Source organism: Zonotrichia albicollis, chromosome 8 (assembly GCF_047830755.1).
Source record: "Zonotrichia albicollis isolate bZonAlb1 chromosome 8, bZonAlb1.hap1, whole genome shotgun sequence".
NCBI lineage: Eukaryota > Metazoa > Chordata > Aves > Passeriformes > Passerellidae > Zonotrichia > Zonotrichia albicollis.
The window spans coordinates 1,625,122-1,643,977 of NC_133826.1; the positions used below are offsets into that span (position 1 = coordinate 1,625,122).

Sequence of the window (18,856 nt, forward strand, 5' to 3'; positions counted from 1 at the left end):
TCCCCGCGATGCCACCCTGCCCCGTGTCCCCCACAGTGCCACCCTGCCCTGTGTCCCCCACAGTGCCACCCTGTCCTGTGCTCCCCCCGCGATGCCACCCCCGGCCCCCTCACCCCTTCCCAACCCGTCACAGGGGTCGGGGGCGGCTCAGCCTAAATCATTGGGATCCCTGGTTCATCCAAGAAAATGCGGGATTTAGAACCGTCCCTGGCAAACCCGGCCGTTATTTTATTTTTTCCTGGCAGGAAAGGGGCTCGAACCCCCCAGGTTCCTCACGGGACCCTCATCCCAAAGAACATCGGGGCTGGACGGGACAGCGGGGACAGCCCGGGCTGGGGCCCTGCAGCTTCCCAGCGCCCGGGAAAAAACCCAACAAACCACCAAAAAAACCCCAAAAAACAAACAAAAAAAAAAACCACCAAAAAACCCAACGGGATGGGCACCATCAGCGCCCCGAAAAGCCGGGATGGGCACCATTGTGGCCCCTTTGCCCGCGGAGGAGCCGCCGCTGTCCCTCTGTCCCCGCAGGGCGCAGCAGCGGCGCTCTGGGGACAGCCCCGCGTCCCAGCGTGGATTTTCAACGTGACCGCGGAGCGAGCGGGGATGGAAACTCCCCCTGTGCCGCCCGCCCTGCATCAGCATCCTCAGGGTCATCCCCGGCGGCCCCGCGGGCTCGGCAGCGTTTCTCCCCGCTCCGCAGCAATGCCCACATCGTTTTTCCCATTGAAAAAGCTATTTTTCATTAATAAAAATCAATTTTGTGCCCCATTAAAATAGTAAAAAATTAAAATTAAATAAATAAAATCTTTTTTTCTCTCACATTTAAAAAATTAACCCCAAAGCCAAGCAGCTGCAAGGGTCTGGGTAAATCAGGGAGGGAACAGCGGCTCAGCAGGGTGTGTGTGTCCAGCCCAGCCGGTGGGAAATGCCCCAGCAGCAGCCACGGGGATGGGATTATGGAGCAGATGGTTCCTGTAATCCCTGCACGGAGCTGCTGTGACCTGCCCGCCCCACTGCCAGCCCAGGGACAGCAGCCCAGTGCCCTCGGGAATTGTGGTGTAATCCCGGGCTGGGCACAGCCCAGGAATGCTGTCCCACTGTCCCCTGCCGTGTCCCACTGTCCCCGCCCTCAAACAGCCCAGCAGCCAGGCTGGCACACATGGGAGGGCATCCCAGGGATGGACAGACACCTTCCGTGCCCAAATTCCTCCTGGACACACCCAAATGACACAAATCCCCCAAAACCCACGGAGCACAGCCCCAGAATCCCCATTCCTGGCAGTGCCCAGGGCCAGGAGCAATCCCAGGGAAGGTGTCCCTGCCAGGGCTGGGGTGGCTTTAGGGCCCTTCCAGTCCTAAATCTGGGCATTCTGTGATGCCACATCCAGGACAGAGGCAGTGCCCCCTCCCACAGCTCCAGAGAGCTGAAATTCCTGAATCCAAGAAGAGCCAGGATTTCCCTGCAAATCCCTCCCAGGCCAGGCTGTGGATACAAAAATCCTTTTTACCAAATTTCCCCATTTCAGCCCTGGCTTTGGGCAGCCTCCCCATCACCCTGGGAATCCTTGGGCTGCTCCAGCTTTCCCTGGATCCATGGGGGAGCTCAGCCTTGTGAGACCCCTCCTGCCACGGGGCCTGACCAAAACTGGGCCCCAAATTCACCCACAGAGCTGCTCCTGGAACGGGCTCTTCCCAAAAATCAGGCGGCACAGGAGAGCCTGGAGCACTCCCGAGTCCCTGGGGGTGCAGCTGCCACCAAACCCCTCTGTCCCAGACAAACCTGATATTCCCAAACGTTGGAATTCGCCTTCCCTATGCCCCCCAGCCCCGCTGAGCTGCCCCAAGGACAATCCCCATGAAAAGCCCTGGAAATCTCCAGCAGCTCCCGGAGGAGAGGCGTGAGGAGCTGCCGGCAGCAGATGAAGCCGAGGGCCTGAGGATTAAAAAAAAAAAAAAAAAAAAAAAAACTCCAAATAAGAAGAGCGGCAGCAAATGAGTCACGGCGAGCAGGGAGAGCACGGAGAGCACCGAGCGCGGAGCATTGCTCATCGCTCATCGCTCATCGGGCAGAGTCAGCCGCGCCTCCATGTGACAGCAGCGCCCCGGGAGCCGCCCGGGCCCGCATTTGCTGCTAAATAAAACCCCAATCCTCGGCTCGGCCCGGCCAATCCCGGCATTAGCGGCAGCCAGGAATGCCGGCATCGCCCCTCAGGGTGGGCCGGGATTGAACCGGGTGGGAGCGGGATTGAACCGGCATTGAGCCCGGAGCTGTGGGATGGAGCTCCCGGGATTTTCAGCCTTTTCCCTCTTTCCCTGTAAAACCGGGGTACAGGGGACACGGGCAGGGACACCTCCCACTGGCCCAGGCTGCTCCAGCCTGGCCCTGGGCACTGCCAGGGATCCAGGGGCAGCCCCAGCTGCTCTGGGCACCTGTGCCAGGGCCTGCCCACCCTCACAGCAAAAATTCCTGCCCAATATCCACCTAAACCTATCCACTTTCAGCTTCCAGCCATTCCCTGTGTGCTGTCCCTCCATCCTTGTCCCCAGTCCCTCTCCAGCTCTCCCAAAGCCCCTTTGGGCCCTGAGCTCTGCCTGGAGCCAATTTCCAGGATTCCTTCCTCAAAGAATCTCCCTATCAGGGAAGGAGGCTGTGAGAGGGGACAACCCCCAGGAGCAGCTGAACCCAACCCTCCATGAGCTCGGGAGGGCACAGAGGGCATCGATCCACGCCCCAGCTCCTGAAAACCCAATGGCACCACCGAGACCCCCAGGTGCCACCCTCTGAGGCTGCACCCCAAATGCTCCTGGGGCAGCCCCACCTCGTGCTGTGGGCATCCAAAGCATTGCATGGGCATCCAGAGTACCCTGGCAGGAACAGGGCTGGGGAATCCATGGGAGCAACTCCTGCCAGGGGTGGGAAATCCATGGGTGGGAAATCCATGGGAACAGCCCCAGCCAGCCCCCAGCCCATGCCAGGGCAGGAGAATCCATGGGAGCAGTCCATGCCAGCCCCCAGCCCATGCCAGGGCTGCCCAGGGCTGCTGCTGCTCCCAGCGCAGCCCTTGCCTTCCATGAACCCTCGGTTTTCCCAGGCCCAGAGAGCCACGGAGCCATTCCCATGCTGGGAGCTGCTCCCAGAAGGACCCAGGGATGTGGGAATGAGCCCCCAGCCCGGGGCACAGCAGGGGGAGGAGGAGAGCAGGATGGGGCTGGAGAACAGCGCTGGGAAAAGGAAATTCCTGGTGGAGACATTCACTGGATTCCTGCTCCAACCCCCACCACAACCAGGCCCAGGACCCCCCCACTCACCAGCAGCCCCCAAAACCCCAAAGGAACATCCCTGCACGCCCCACAAGGGATCCCACCCGGCTCCGCTCCTGCCCTTCCCCAGCCCCACCCTCAGCGCTGATAACGGGGCTGATCGGGGCAATCAGCGCCGCCCCCTCGGGCTCCAGCTGCGGCTGCTCCACAATGCTGATCATTGATTAATCCTTGTTTTTGGGAGCAAAAAAGGCCTTCAGGAGCACTGGCAAAGCCCTCGTGCAGGCCTGGGGCTGCAGGCAGCACCCCCATGTCACACCAGGTACCTCACCCCAAATGTTATTGAGCACACTGGGGTTTGATCCCTGGCAGCATCGGCCTGGGATGTGCTTTAGGATGGGGATGGATCCATCCCCCTGTGCCCCAGGATCAGAGCTGCAGGAGCTCATCCATCAGTAAAATTTCACAGCTGTGCAAAGAAACCCAGAGAAACAAATTCTGCCCTGACATAATCCAGAGCTTCAGAAATGCCAGTGGAGTCTTTCATTAAATTAAAATTTAAGGTGTCTTTGGGTATTGCCCTGATCACCTTTGGGCCTGTCTGCTTCGGCCACGGCTGATAAAGAGCATTAAATTCTCCTTAAAATTAATTTATTCATAGAAAAGCAATGAGATGGGGAGGGGGCAGAGGTGGGGGCGGTGCTGGGGAACATCTGGGGCAGCAGAGGCAGAGGCAGCCCTGGAGCGTGTGCATCCAGCTGTGCGGGGACCCAGCTGTGCGGGGACCCAGCTGTGCGGGGACCCAGCTGTGTGGGATTCCAGCTGTGCAGGGACCCAGCTGTGCGGGGATCCAGCTGTGCGGGGACCCAGCTGTGTGGGATTCCAGCTGTGCAGGGACCCAGCTGTGCAGGGACCCAGCTGTGCGGGGATCCAGCTGTGCGGGGATCCAGCTGTGCAGGGACCCAGCTGTGCAGGGACCCAGCTGTGGCAGTTCCAGCTGTGCCGCCCGCTCTGTGCGAGCCCCGCAGGGCCCGTCCCGTCCCCGCCGTGTCCCCGGAGCGGACATTCCCCATTCCCGGGGCTCTGGAGCTGCACTCCCTGCGCAGCGCCCGGAGCTCGGCAGATGGAGCTGTGCAGCTGCGCAGGGCCGGGCCGGACAGATGTGCGGGGACAGGATGGGTCGGACAGATGTGCAGGGGCAGGATGGGCCGGACAGATGTGCGGGGGCAGGATGGGTCGGACAGATGTGCAGGGGCAGGATGGGTCGGACAGATGTACCGGCCCCTCGCGCTCCCCTGGTCCTGCCGCCCCCCCGAGCCCACCCCGCACCCGCGGGCAGAGCGCTGCTGTCCCCGTGTCCCCAGCAGGGCGGAGGGGACAATGGTGGCAGAAATGCCCTCAGCAGAGCGGGACATTGAGCACCGGGCTCGGGACAGGGAGACCTTGGCACTGGTGTCACCTTGGGCTCCTCGTGTCACCCCAAAAGGGACATTTGGGAGAGCCAAACCACCCAAACCCATCTCAAACCCCATCAGCCGGGCCATAGCCTGCCTGTCCCTCCTGGGCAGCCCCGTGTCCCCGCAGTGTCCCCAGTGCCAGGGTGGCAGTGCCACCTCCCCTCCCTGGGAGCCCCCGGCCCCCTCCAGCCCCGGTGAAATCCGAGCTTTGTGTGCCTGCCCCGGCTCCTTCCTGTTTGTGACTGCACAAAGGTCAGGGGAACTTCCCATTTTCACTTCTCCTTTCTGCCCCGCTGCAGTGCCAGGTGAGCTCCAGGGGCACCCAAACGCCCTCGGCTGGCAGAGAGCTCCTGGCACCCTGCAGATCCTCAGCCTGGGAATGCTCCATCCCAACAGAGGGACACCAGGGACAGGAAGATTTGGAATCACTGGGGCTGGAAAAGCCCTGTGAGGCCACCACTGCCCTGTCCCCAGGTGCCACATCCCCATGGGCTTTAATTCCCTGCAGGGATGGGGACCCAGCGCTGCCCTGGGCAGCTCCTCCCATGCCTGGCCACCCTTTCCATGGAGAGATTTTCCCAGATATCCAACCCAAACCTCCCCTGGTGCCACCTGAGGCCATTCTGTCCTGTCCCTGGTTCTGGCTCTGTCACACCTCACTGGGGAGCCACACTCATTCCCAACTCCCACAGAATGGGGGGAAAAAGGACATGGAATTCCAGCTGCCCCCCCAGGAGAGCAGGCTGAGCTGGGAAAAAGCAGCAGGGCTGGGTTATTATTTTATTTCTGTGCATCACAGTCTCTGTGAACAACGGTGACCTGGGGTCAGAAGTTTCCTGGCAGGGGCAGGGGCTCTGTGGGACCCCTGTCCCCCCGCCCTGGGAAGGGCTGGATCTGCTCCCGCTGCTCATCCCTGGGGCTGATGCCCTGGGTGGGTTTAGGGCTGGTGGAAATCCCCCTGAAATCCCGGCTCCGTGGCCTCAGTGGGAAGCGATGTCCTTGGGGACAGGGCCAGCTGTCACTCAGGGCTGTGGTGACATCTGTGGTTAATGGTGGCAGCAGGGAGGGGACGGATCCGTGTGCATCCTGAGCATCCCCTGTGCATCCTGAGCATCCCCTGTGCATCCCTGCACATCCCCTGTGCATCCCTGAGCATCCCCGTCCAGGGAGGTGCAGACCCCGAGCTGGGGTCCCTCCCCTTCACCCCACACGCACCAGGAGCTGCTGGGAGCCCCTGGAGGTGACCTGAGAGGGGGCACAGCCCCACCAGCTCCACTGCAGAGTGAGGAGGAAGCGTCACATCCCTGCTCCAGCTTCCCATGCCAAAGGAATCCGTGCCAGTCCAGCTCTGGGTGTGAGGGTGCTGCAGCACTGGAATCCTCATCCCCTGAGGAACGGAGGACACTGAGCCAGCCAATGTCCCTGCAAACAGAGGGAAAGCAGAAGGGTCCACGTGGGTTTTGTGCTGTAGCATTTTCTGGCTCTGCTGCTCTCTCCTGGTTTCATGTTTTCCCCCCTGAAATGCCGATGCTTTTCCAGCCCCATCATCCCTTTCCCATCCCTTTCCCATCCCTTTCCCATCCCTGCACATCGCCAGGAGACGCGGGCAGGGCACAGCTGCCACAGCCCAGGGATGTGGGAAGGATGAGTTGGGGTGAAGGGAGGATGGTGTAAATTGAAAGGGGAGAGATTTAGATGGGAGATTGGGAATTAGGAATTGTTCCCTGGCAGGGTGGGCAGGCCCTGGCACAGGTGCCCAGAGCAACTGGGGCTGCCCCTGGATCCCTGGCAGTGCCCAGGGCCAGGCTGGACAGGGCTTGGAGCACCTGGGACAGTGAGAGGTGTCCCTGCCATGGCAGGGGTGGCACTGGCTGGGATTCAAAGCCCTTCCAACACAAACCAGTTCTGGGATTCTGTTAATCCACTGGGAAAGACAAATCACTAGTGGCCCTTTGAGGAGTTTCTACCAGGGAATTTTCACCAAGGAGTTCCAGAGGTTCAAACCCTGGGAGAATCCCCCAGGACCCACGGGCTGGAGCCCCTTCTGCTGGGACAGCAGGGGTGTGACAGGAGGTGGCCTGGCCCCGCGGAGGGAATGCAGGATGAGATCCACGCTGGTTTTCCATGACTGCGCTCAGAGGCAGCGGATGCAGGGAAAGCAGGGCAGCCCCAGGGGACAGGGCCGGTGTCACCCGCGGCGAGGGCGGCAGCGCGGCCCCGCTCCCCTGCCCTGGCACAGGATGTTTTTTACTGGAAAGCCGCTTGTTTTGGGTCAGGCCGGGACATGAAAGCGGCCGAGGGCCGGGCCAGCGCTTCCTGTCTGCGCTGCCTTCCTGTCGCCTGCGCTGCCACAGAGGAAGGACGAGGGCCCGGCGTGCCAGGGACGGTGCCCGCGCCACCGGGAACGCTCCTGTGCCATCCTGAGGAGCGGCTCCAGCAGGGACACTGGGAATGCAAGCCCTGGGGCTGGCCATGGGAGCTTCTGGGCACTGGTCATGGAGATTCTGGGCTTGGGACATGGGAATTCTGGGTTTGGGACATGGAAGGTTCTGGTTTCAGATGTTGGAGGCTCTGGGTTTAGGGCATGGAAGGTTCAGGGTTTAGCACATAGAAGGAAGGGTTCTGGGTTTAGGACATTGGAGGTTCTGCATTGGAGGTTCTGGGTTTCAGCCACAGGAGGATTTTGCGTTTTGGCTGTGGGAGGGCTCTGGAATTGAGCCATGGGAGGGTTCTGGGTTTAGGACATGGGAGGTTTTGGGTTTCAGCCATTGGAGGATTTGGGGTTTGGGTTCCAGGAGCGTTCTGGGTCTCAGCTATGGGAGATTCTGGGGTATGGCCACAGGAGGGTTCTGGGTTTTGGCTGTAGGAGGGTCCTGGGCTTTGGCAAAGGAAAAGGATTTCAGCTGTAGGAGGTTCTGCATTTCAGCTGTGAAACATCTTGGATTTTGGGTGTGGGAGGTTTTGGATTTTGGCCAAGGAAGGTTCTGGATTTTAGCCCCAGGAGGGTTCTGGGATTGAGCCATTGGAGGGTTCTGGGTTTGGAGGGTCCCATTTTCTGTCCCCCGAGCAGTGGTGACACGGCCCACGCTGCCTTGTTGACAAAAGCCCCCCAGAGAGCTGCAGGCTGGGTCATGCTTTCATTTATTCACTTCATATAAAAATCTCTTAAGAATGCGTCTGAACACAATATAGAATACTATAACATACATAGTGTGAAACTTTGGGGAACAATAAAATAACCACCTGGAACAATGCAGTGTTCAACAGACAAACAAACCCATTGATCATGCACAACTGTGCTATTGTCATGAACTAATTAGTCACGAGTTGGACCAAAAAGCTTGAAACATATTTTACAAACTGAGATTGACACCGCTCACGATGCCGGACAAGCTTTGTCAGAGGAAGTTTCACAGCACAATTATTACATCAGTTCACATTTTTGTTTTGTCATAGAGATTCACATTGGGTTGTTCGGAAATTGGAACATTGTGACATTGAAAAGCCGGCCCGGGCGCGGGGGGTTCTTTGCTGGGTTCCCCCTCTCCGCGTTCCTGGCAGATTCCCAAATCCGCTGCCCTGGGATGCGGGGTCCCCTCCCCGCGGGCGGCTGCCACCCGAATGCCCTTCCTGGGTTGTGTCTGTCTCTTCAGCTATGTTCAGGTTCTTGGACTTTATGCAATACAAAAGGTTACAAGAAAAAAAAGGCAACTCTTATTCCGAGTTTTCTACCCCATTAACATCGCCGCCGACAGGCGATGCTAATTCATATAAATTAATAACTTACAAAACATTACAGTATGTACAGTAGGTAATAAATACACTGTTATAAACAGTAATGGAGGTGGTAGAGCTCGAGGCAGTGCAGGAGGAGGAGGAGGATGGTGGACCTAAACCTAGGGAAGGTGGACGAGAGGCCAGAGAAACACAAAGATCCGAGCGTGCAAATTCCAGGGAGCTGCCGAGGGGGAAGGCGTGTCACACACACACTGCCTTGCCGCGCTTGCTCAGGGATGGACTGAGCTGTGCCAGGGAAGAAAACCTGCCCTCTGTCCTGCTCACCACAAACCCAAACCCCGGGGAGGAAAAAAACTCCCGCTGTTGCCAGCGAGGGAACGGCGCCCGGCGGCACCGAGTGACTCCCAACGGGTCACCGGGGGGATTAAGAACACACTGAAGGTGCAGTAATGCAAAGCAGAGGGTTTCCCCTTCTGTTTAGTCTGTCAAAGTGATTAACTGCAATAAAGTGACAGGTATTGCCCACGAAAAAAAAAGGAAGACTGCTTCTGGTAACAGGAAGAATCCAAAAAGTAGCCAACAATTCCGAAACACCTTGTGTCGCTTTTGAACTACCAAGCTCCGTGTGTTGGATTAAGAGACTCTTGAAAAGACATGAAAGTGTTTACAAAGAAGGCACACAGGTCTGCAGACAGGTGGACAGGTTGGATATGAGTTATTGATCAGTAGTTTCTATCAGTCTAACTGGTATAAACTCCAAAACTAACAGTATAAAATCTCTCAGTTGTGTGTCAGCGCCGCCTCGGCCCGACCCAAGCCAGCTCCAGGCCCACGCGGTGCTCTCGGCTGACGAGGCTCAAACCACAACGCAAATCACCCGTGCATTTCCTGAGCAATCACTCCCTACCCCATCTGTAACCCTGACTCCAATCTCAAGTAGCTGGAGGATCTGCCAGCCCCGTGGCAGAGGCTCAGCCCCGCTGCGGAGGCCGTCGGAGACCGCTCGCAAGCTCCGCAAGTGTTTAAAAGCCACTCCCGCGGGGCCGGGCCATTATGTGTCCACAGGAGATGTGTCTTCTGTCACAATCTCGATGGTGGCCTCCCTCTGGGGCTCCTCCTCCCCGGGCTGGGCCACGCACAGCGTCTCTGTATTGCTGAAGTAGCCGAGGCTCTCGCCGTCCTTCTCGGGCCCGTCGGAATCCTCCTCCTCCAGCGTCAGTTCAAACTGGAACTTCTCCATCAGGCCCTGGCAGTCCTGGCCCCGCTCCTCCAGGGGAGGGGATGGGCTCTGAGGTATCATGCTCTGGTACCAGTTCCTGTTGTCCTCCAGAGTGTCCAGGATGTCCTGGGCGTCGGGCTGCACCAGGTCAGCCCACGTCTCCCACAGAGGATGGACGATGTAGTCGATGAATCCCACCTGGAAAACAAAGGGGCACACACACTTAGAGCAAGGGAACAACCTGCAAAAGGTGGACGTCTGAAAAGTTCATATTACATTCGTTTTACAAGCAGAACACCAGGAGCAAGGCCCTAAACCAGCACAGCCTAACGATCACATTATCACACCCAATTATCTGATACCCAGAGCTGCACCCACACACTGTTGGGTTGGGCTGATGTCTTGTCCAAAATCAAACCTTGGAGGAAATTTCTCTAAAAGCAGGAGCCAGCAGGAGATTCAGGAGACAGAGCCCTGGGCCAATGCCCCAGTGTGGGCAGCAGAGAAGGAGAGGGGGAATCCTGCTCCTCTGCCCTGCTCAGGTGAGGCCCCACCTGCAGGGGACAACACCAGCAGCACCTGGAGAGAGCCCAGAGGAAACCCTGGAGCTGCTGCAGGGCTGGAGCTCCTCTGGAGCCAGGCTGGGACACCTGGGGGTGCTCACCTGGAGAGGAGAAGGATCCAGGGAGAGCTCAGAGCCCTGGCAGGGCCTGCAGGGGCTCCAGGAGAGCTGAGAGGGGCTGGGGACAGGGATGGAGGAATGGCTAGATGGATACTGGGAAGGAATTGTTCCCTGTGAGGATGTGGAAGCCCTGGAATAGAATTCCCAGATTTGCTGTGGCTGTCCCTGGATCCCTGGCAGTGTTCCAGGCCAGGTTTGGAGCACCCTGGGACAGTGGGAGGTGTCCCTGCCGTGGAGCTGGAACTGGATGGGGCTCTCAGCACTGAGTCTGCTCCTCTCAGACAGAATTCCCAGGTGACTGGGGACAAGGTGGTGCATTGACGGCCTTATCCCAGGATTCCCACATAAGTGACAGCTGGGAATACTCCAGTGCTCCCAAGGGGAGCAGCCTTTATGGGCTGGAGTTCCACCTTTGGGTGCATTTTCCTGCAGGGTGCAGTTTGTGCCTATCCCAAACAGTTCCACGATCCCACACTTTCATCATTCCCGTTTTCCTCCTACTCAAGCAGCCCCACGAGAGATTTCCTCGGGAAGAGCGCAGCCAGCGGGGCTGCTCATCCCGGGAATGCCGCCCGGCCCCCGCGGGCTGACGCTGCAGGCTGGAAAGAGTGAGGGATGCTGAGCCCTTCCGCTGAGCTCAGCCCTGCTGTGACTCAGGGAGGAACCGCGGCCAGGATGGAGCCGGCGCAAGGGCCAGGAAGGGATCGGAATTCCTCCCTCCTGGCAGAGCCCGTCCCGCCCCACGGAGCACGGAAAGGCTCTCCCAGGAGCCGGGCTCCAGGAGCAGATGTTTGCTTTGGAAATGGCTCCCGCTCCCTCAGACACAACAGGATGTCGATAGCACCGCGAGCATCCAGTTGGAACGGGCTGGGGAGGCAGCTCCAGCAGAAAGGTGATGAAAAGTTCCTGCTGCACTGGGAAAAAAAAAGGGTTTGGGATGGTTGGAACCCAACGTGTCCCAGGGCTCCACGGCGCCGATGGGTAAAAATCAGCGCTCGTTAATCATTGCTTCTTTAAAATAATTGATTCTTTAAAATCGTTGTTTCTTTAAAATCATAATTTCTTTAAAATAGTTTCTTTAAAATCATTGTTTCAGGTCACTGCTCCTTCAAAAAATCCCAAATTATGGCATAATTTGCCATGTGGCGCAGCACTGATCCTAAAATATTGAGAAGGCATCTCAAGCTTTGAAATATTTGCAGATTATTTCCTAATCCACTCGTTGTTTCCCTCCAGCACGGACACACTGATTCCCTTTCTCCTTTGCCATTCCACGATGGCCATTTTGTGTAATTCCTGTCTTTTCTGCACAGCAAAAATGGCATTTGGAAACCTCCAGCACGGACACGCTGCCTCCCTTTCTCCTTTGCCACTTCATGATGGACATTTTGTGCAATTCTTTCTTTCTTTTGCACGGCAAAAATGGCATTTTGAGGCCTCTGGGAAGTGCAGATGTGAAGCAAGGAATGAACTGGAGCTCACATGTGGAGCACATGGGCAAGCCTGGCTGAAGGATTCATTTCTTGTTAGGTTAAGAAACCCGACAGATTTTTCCAACAAAATCACCACGCGGTTGAGTGAATAATTTTGAAAGCACTTGACCGAGCCCAAGAGGACATTTGGAAATAATTATCATCAATTTTGTTACTTATTCAAGCTGAAAAACCTCAATGATGACTTGCTGGAGTCATTCAAAAACAACAACCAAGACAGCATTATATAAAGGCTGGAATCTGTTTGGACAAACACAAATTCCTGGTTTCATTCCAGATTATCCAGGCGAAATTTTATGGCCTGTGCTACACAGGTCAGAACAAAATCTGACCTTGAAACCATTTTATGAATCAGAACTAGGGATGAGCCAGTTCATCCCCTCCCACAAAAAAAAGGGGCAAATCCAGCTCCTTTTAATTTTTGCAGGGACACAAATGAATATTTCTGGGATTCACCCTGCACGGGGCAGCTCCAGAAGCCTCCAATTCAACTGGAATTGGAATTGTCCTGGATAACGAGTGGCAGGCAGAGTTGTGCAGTTGCTGAGGGGGATCTCAGGTGGGAGAAGCTCCCAGCCCTGCAGATCCATGGGGTGAGGGCAGGACAGGCTGGTGAGGGTGGGCAGAGCAGAACTGCCCTCCCCAGCCCGGGGAACAAAAGCACCCAACTCCCTCTGGAAACTGGGACATGAGCAGGGGACGAGGAGATGCCCAGGGGGATGGAGAGGAGCTGGAAGAGCCTCCCCAGCCTGTGAGAGCCCCAGGCAGAGCTGGATGTCAGGCTGCATCAGGAGGCACGCTCTGAGCCGCTGGCTCCTCTCCCAGTTGTGCTGCAGGAGCAGCTGAGCTCTGTCTGTGCTGTGAAATGCCAAGGCCAGGCAGGGAGAGCTGCAGCTCAGGGCCAATTACCTGGGATTTTTCCACGGAGGCCGTGTGTTTGTCACACATGGGGCTGATCTCCATGCCTCTCTCCCTCTCCTTGTCCCCCTGCTGGAAGAACTCCTCCATGATCCTGTCTGTCCACTGCCGGTAGAGCTCCAGGGACTTGGTGGGGTTGCTCAGGTCGGCACAATGCACCATGTTCCGGAGAACCTGCAATTACAGCCACAGGAAACTCAGAACATCAGCTGCAAAAACGGGAGGGCTCCGGGCTGGATCTGCAGAGCGTTGCACCAGAAGATTCTCTGATTATGCAACAGACCATAAAAATATCAGAAACATTGCGTGGCAGCACGTTAAAGAGCTGGAGAGAGCCCAGAGGAGATTCCAGAGCTGCTGCAGGGCTGGAGCCCCTCTGGAGCCAGGCTGGGACACCTGGGGGTGCTCACCTGGAGAGGAGAAGGATCCAGGGAGAGCTCAGAGCCCTGGCAGGGCCTGAAGGGGCTCCAGGAGAGCTGAGAGGGGCTGGGGACAGGGATGGAGGGACAGCACACAGGGAATGGCTCCCAGGGATGGATGGGACATTGGAATTGGGAATTGTGCCCTGGGAGGGTGGGCAGCCCTGGCACAGGTTCCCAGAGCAGCTGTGGCTGCCCCTGCATCCCTAGAATGTCCAAATCCAGGCTGGACACTGGGGCTTGGAGCACCTGGGACAGTGGGAGGCGTTGGGTGGGATGCAATGAATTTAAAGTTACTCCCAACCCAAACCAGCCTGGAATTCTGTGATTCTCTCTCCACGGATGAGCTGAGCTGCCCCAGCCCCAAAGCCAGACTGGTCTCTGGTGCTCACACAGCCCAGGCCTCACACCTGGAGCAGCTGTGGAAGTGTCAATGGCATCCCACAGGTTTGTTTGGGGATCCAGCTGCTTCCCACCATTCAAACTCCACTTCCATGCTCTGAGGGAAAGAGGTGAGATGCTCCCACTTTATGGAATGAGTAATATCCCTTCCACACACGCACAGAACGGGCCTGACTAAGTGGCCACAAGGATTCAGGCAGCACCAGGGCTTGAAATAAAAAATTTACAGAGTTTTCCCAGGAGCCTGCTCTTAAGGAGTTGGTCATCAAAGTGGAGAGCAGAGCAGGATGAATCTTGTCCTGCTCACTGCAACCTCTGTTCCAGCACTTTCTGGTCACTTGTGTAAACCAAGGATTAAATTATTGAGGGAACAGACTGTACAGCAGTTAATTCCAGCTCACTCTGAGGTGCTTCAGATGTGAAGTTCTCAAAGAATTTCTTGCAGTGTTGGAACAGGAGAAACAAATGGGAGAAAGCAGCAAGGACATTTAGGAGCCCTCAAAACTTGACCTTGGAATGTGCCATGCTTGCAGTTCCAAGTGTTAAAAAACCCCTAATTCTGGGTTAACACCTAAAAAATAACACCTAAAAAATACGAGACCACCTCATGCTTCTTTTAAGAAGGGAATGACTGCTGAGAATTCAGCTTCTCTATATGATTGATTACAAAGCCACAGCAAACCAGGAGTGTGGCCTCCCCATCCTGGCCCAAGCACCCCAAAGCCAGGGAATGTGGGTGCCTCACCTGTATTCTGTCCGTGTAGTTGTCCAGAAGGAGAACTCCTGAACTGGTCACCTTCTTCGTTTCCACCATAGTCTTCAGATCAGCCAACAAGCTCATGTGCTTGGACATGTCAGTGGCCAACACCTTTCCAGAATGGGGGAAAACAGGATTTCAGGAGGGGAAGCCACAAGAAACGACCATTTTTGATTGAGAAGATGGGGAGGGAGTGGCCATACCATGTCAATCACCATCTTCCTGAGCGTCTGGCGCTGCTTCTTGGTCAGGTTCTGGAAGATGTCACAGTGCTCCTCCTGGAGCAGTTTGAAGCCCACGGCCAGGTGATGGTTCTCCAGCACGGACTCGTCGTTGTACATCAGGGCCAGCTCGGAATCTGGGGAAGGAACACAAGTGTGGGACTCCAGGATGGGAAATGTGGGGTTCCCAACAGCCAGCAGGGGCTTGTTCTGGGCACTGAAAGGTTTTAGTGGGGGGAAGTTTCTTTTCCCATCCCTGGAAGGGTTCAGGGCCAAGTGTGGGACTCCAGGCTGGGAAATGTGGGGTTCCCAACAGCCAACAGGGGCTTGTTCTGGGCACTGAAAGGTTTTAGTGGGGGGAAGTTTCTTTTCCCATCCCTGGAAGGGTTCAGGGCCAGGCTGGATGGGGTTTGGTGCAGTCTGGTCCAGGGGAAGGTGTCCCTGCCCATGGGATACTGGATGATTTTAGGATTCTGGGATTCTTTTCAGCTCCATGAGTGCCAGCCGCAGCACTCCACAGGCTTTGCTCAGTCTCAGTGACAAAATAATGCTCAGTTGACTCAGTTACAAGTCACTGGCAACAGAATCCTGCAAAAATCCTTCCCAAAACACAACAATCCCCATATTCTGAAATCCAGATCCGTGCTCAGCCTGTGGCAGAACACAACACAAAGGCCAATATTTGGCTTTCTGGTTGTCAATAGCAATAGGATTATTCCTCTTATCTTAATGGTAAAGTTTGCACTCAGGGCTGGCAGAATTATTATGTGCTAGCAAGTAGTAAATATTGACTTTACAAATTGTGCTACAATGGTTCCCTTTGTCAGGGATTGCATTTTAATTCCTGCTTGAGTCCAAAATGTCTCACTCCTGCACTGCACTGTATTTTGAGAGGGCAGCACAGCCTGCAATTTGTCATTTGTGGCAGGTAAAAAGCATTCCCATTGCTTTCGGGGTGAAATTCTGAGAGATTCAGAACAAGACTCACTTGTGTTAATCAGGAATTGATTGGAGACCCCGGGGTGATCCACATCATGGATTGCAGCTGCAAAAATGGCAGCGAGGATCTCCAGATCCGTGAAGACAGCCTAGGAGGGAGCAACAAGAGCCTGTCAGAGGGGTTTCACCTCTCAGCAGCTGGGGAAGCTGATTGAGGGGAACAAATTGCGCTGTTTCAATTGGTTTTCTGGGCCAAGGCACTGCAGAAAGCTGACACAGAGACCCCACACGCTGAGATTCCCTAAGGACGGAGGCGAAGGGAGCGCTCGGAGGAGCCACCAGCGCCCACCCCGTGCTGGAAGAAGGCAAGCAGGGACTCACATCCAGGGCAGGGGTGGAGAGCAGCACATGGGTGGACTGGGCCACGTCAGCAGCGTGCAGGCTGTTGTGGTAGGCCACGTCGGAGTGGTAGTGGTCCTCCAGGGTCATCATGTACGTCACGAACGTGTCCGACGAGATCTTGAAGGTTTTCAGCAGGTCCCGCTCCTGAGGGGGCAGAGCACAAGCCCCAGCTGAGTGCCAGCTCGGGCTGGAGCAGGCAGGGGGGGCAGAGGGGAGCTGGACATGAGAAAAGCAGCAGGGAAGCCTGGCCTGCACAACACCCACCTGGAATATGGCGTACATGATGCACGTCAGCGGCCGGTTGTGGGAATACCTGGCCACGTTGAAGATGTTGAGGCCCCACTTGTTCAGGTCTTCCAGTTCCTTTGGAGAGCACCAAAAAATAATGGTTTGAACGGTTTTACAGGCAAATCTGCATTTCCCCAGAAAGTTCGCAAATATGCAAATGTAATGGTTATTGTAATTATGTAAGTGCTGAATGTGTGAGCTTAATGAACACAGAGTAACTGTGGGGCTGATTTTGTGTTTCATAATTGCTCTCCTCTGCCTCCATCACCTTTTTTCCTTTTTATTTTAGGGCTACTTTAATTTTTAAATATAAAATATGCTCTTGTGGCTACCATTAATTACAGCATTTCTAATGGGCACACCACTTCAGGGATACTGATTCCAAGGAAAGGAACAACCCATTCCCAGCTTCCAGATGCTCCCAGAAGAGCAGGAATCTCCCCTACCTTGGCCAGGTGATCTTCCTTCTCTGTCTTCACCCCAAACCTTGAGATGCTGGTGTTGTTCAAGCTCGAGCTGTGCATCAGTTTCTTCACCCCACTGATCTGTGTCATGAGCTGCTGTTTTTTCTTCTTCTCCCTGTCCTTCTGGGTGGGAGAAGGGATCTCCACATCGTTCTGCTTGTCTGCAACAGAGCAGGGGGAAATGAGTCAGCACAGCGTGAGCGCCCAGCACATCCCACAGAACCAGCCCTCGAGCTGCTGCCCCTGCTCCCCACTTCAGCCCCTGGGGGTTTTCTCATTTTGGGAGCCAAAACTCAAAAAAAAACCCAGTTACAAAAGCTCTGGTTGGTCTCTTGCAGCCACTGTGTGCTCTGGGGACACTGGACATGTCCAGGAATGTCTCTCTGTGCACGGATGTGGCACTTGGGGACATGGATTAGGTCTGGACCCCACGATCTCCAGCCTAAATCATTCTGGGATTTTCCATGCCTGAAAGGCACCAGGCTCTCCTTGGGGATAAATCCCAATTAATTTTATTCCCTATTTACAGGAAAATAAAAGATATGTTCAAACAACACTTTTTTTTTTCCTGATTAGGGTAAAACCACATCTATTTTCCTATTTTCACTTTTTAGGGTCAATATCCCCTGCTCTTAAAACCAGTAACAAATGGGTGCCACTGATTCATTAAAGATTTTTCCCTTACAAATATGTATGGAATAAAATCCAAAGAACAGGCTAAATCCCATTGCCATTCTCAGGGATAATCACAGTTTCAGTGCACATGAAGAGGGCCCAAACCTGGCTGTGGAGGTGTGTTTAGCAAATAAATAAATCTTAAAACCACATGGCATTCACTGCCCTACAGCTGATTTATTAAAGCACCGATCCGGTGCCTCATGACTTCCATCCAAACCATTTCTCATGGATTTTACCCCAACCTCTGAGCACCTTGAGGACCTCCAGAGGGATTAGACTTCCAGACAGGAGTGACTTTTGCCTGGGCTTAATGAAAGCCCTGTGAAAGCCCAGGCAGCAGCAGCACTTAGGAAAGGCGCCATTATTCACAGCGCAGCCGGGCTGACATCACAGGGTGTTCCCTGGATTTTGCTCAACCACCGAAGGACTTTCCTCCCCATAATCTCCTTAGCAGTGACTAAGGCAGCAGCAAATGGCCATTGTGGAGCAGAAATCCCTGATTTGTGGCCTCAGTGTCCCCACGGGGGTGGCAGGGCCACTGCTGTGCCCTCGGGAGGAGCTGTGACCCACGGGCAGTGGGATGGTCCCTTAAGAGGAGCTGTGACCCACGGGCAGTGGGATGGTCCCTCTGGTGTGGTGTGGAGCCTCTGCTGCTCCTCTCTGTCCTTGCTGGGAATGCAGGGCTGGACCCTCTGCTCCTTCTGGGAGCCTTCCCAGCCCATCTCATCACGGAATTACAGCATGAGTTGGGATGGGAGGGAGCTGAAGGATCCTCTGGTTCCACCCCCTGCCAGGGCAAGGACACTTCCACTGTCCCAGGTGCTCCAGCCTGGCCTTGGGCACTGCCAGGGGTGTTGGGCACCCCGTGCCAGGCCCTCATCCCCTCCACAGGGAGGAATTCCTGCCCAACATCCCATCCATCCCTGCCCTCTGGCAGTGGGAAGCCATTCCCTGTGTCCTGTCCCTCCTTGCCCTGATAAAATCAAAAGGCTGAATAAACTCACATGATCTGGGTTTAATATCTCTGAATTATCCCCACCTTTGGAGATAATTGAGTGTCCTACCCACACATTTCTTTTTGTTTGTTTGTTCAACCTCCTTACTTGCAGACTCCTGTTATTTTGGGTGTTCACTTAATTTAACTTAAATTTTAGGAAGGAAAAAACTAATTCATAAAACCCATACTGGCATGATTTCCTGAAACAACGGACAATCCTTGTAAAAGCTTCTCTCAGTTTTTTTTTTTTGAAGATGAGCAATCAGGCTGCAATCTGGCCCAATCTAGAGAACCTGCCCCCCTCAGCAGTGCCAGGCCCTTGGTCCTTCCCACCCCAAACCAGTCTGGAATTCCGTGAATAAAACAATCCCAGCAGCAGCTCCGGCTCATCAGCCCCTGCTGGGATTCAGGCTCCATTACCCTGAGCGTTTGTGGGGTTTATTTTTGCCACATTGGCAATTCCTGCTGCACACTCACGTGGCTGCTGGGCAGAGCTGACCACCAGCCAAATCCCTGGATTT

At 55.4% G+C, this 18,856-nt stretch overlaps 1 protein-coding gene across 7 annotated transcripts in view; it reads right to left on the reverse strand.

Moving 5' to 3' along the window:
- Positions 1 to 7,842: 7,842 nt before the first annotated feature.
- Positions 7,843 to 18,856, reverse strand: part of PDE4B (phosphodiesterase 4B) — a 199,378-nt gene continuing 188,364 nt past the window's right edge. For all 7 annotated transcript variants that reach the window (XM_074545604.1, XM_074545605.1, XM_074545607.1 and 4 more), the window contains 8 exons: positions 16,643 to 16,821; positions 16,173 to 16,271; positions 15,888 to 16,052; positions 15,556 to 15,655; positions 14,550 to 14,704; positions 14,335 to 14,457; positions 12,760 to 12,942; positions 7,843 to 9,873 (listed from right to left, as the gene is read on the reverse strand). In XM_074545604.1, the coding sequence (XP_074401705.1) occupies positions 9,508 to 9,873; positions 12,760 to 12,942; positions 14,335 to 14,457; positions 14,550 to 14,704; positions 15,556 to 15,655; positions 15,888 to 16,052; positions 16,173 to 16,271; positions 16,643 to 16,821 (1,370 nt within the window). In that variant the 3' untranslated portion in view covers positions 7,843 to 9,507. The remainder of the gene's footprint in view (positions 9,874 to 12,759; positions 12,943 to 14,334; positions 14,458 to 14,549; positions 14,705 to 15,555; positions 15,656 to 15,887; positions 16,053 to 16,172; positions 16,272 to 16,642; positions 16,822 to 18,856) is intronic.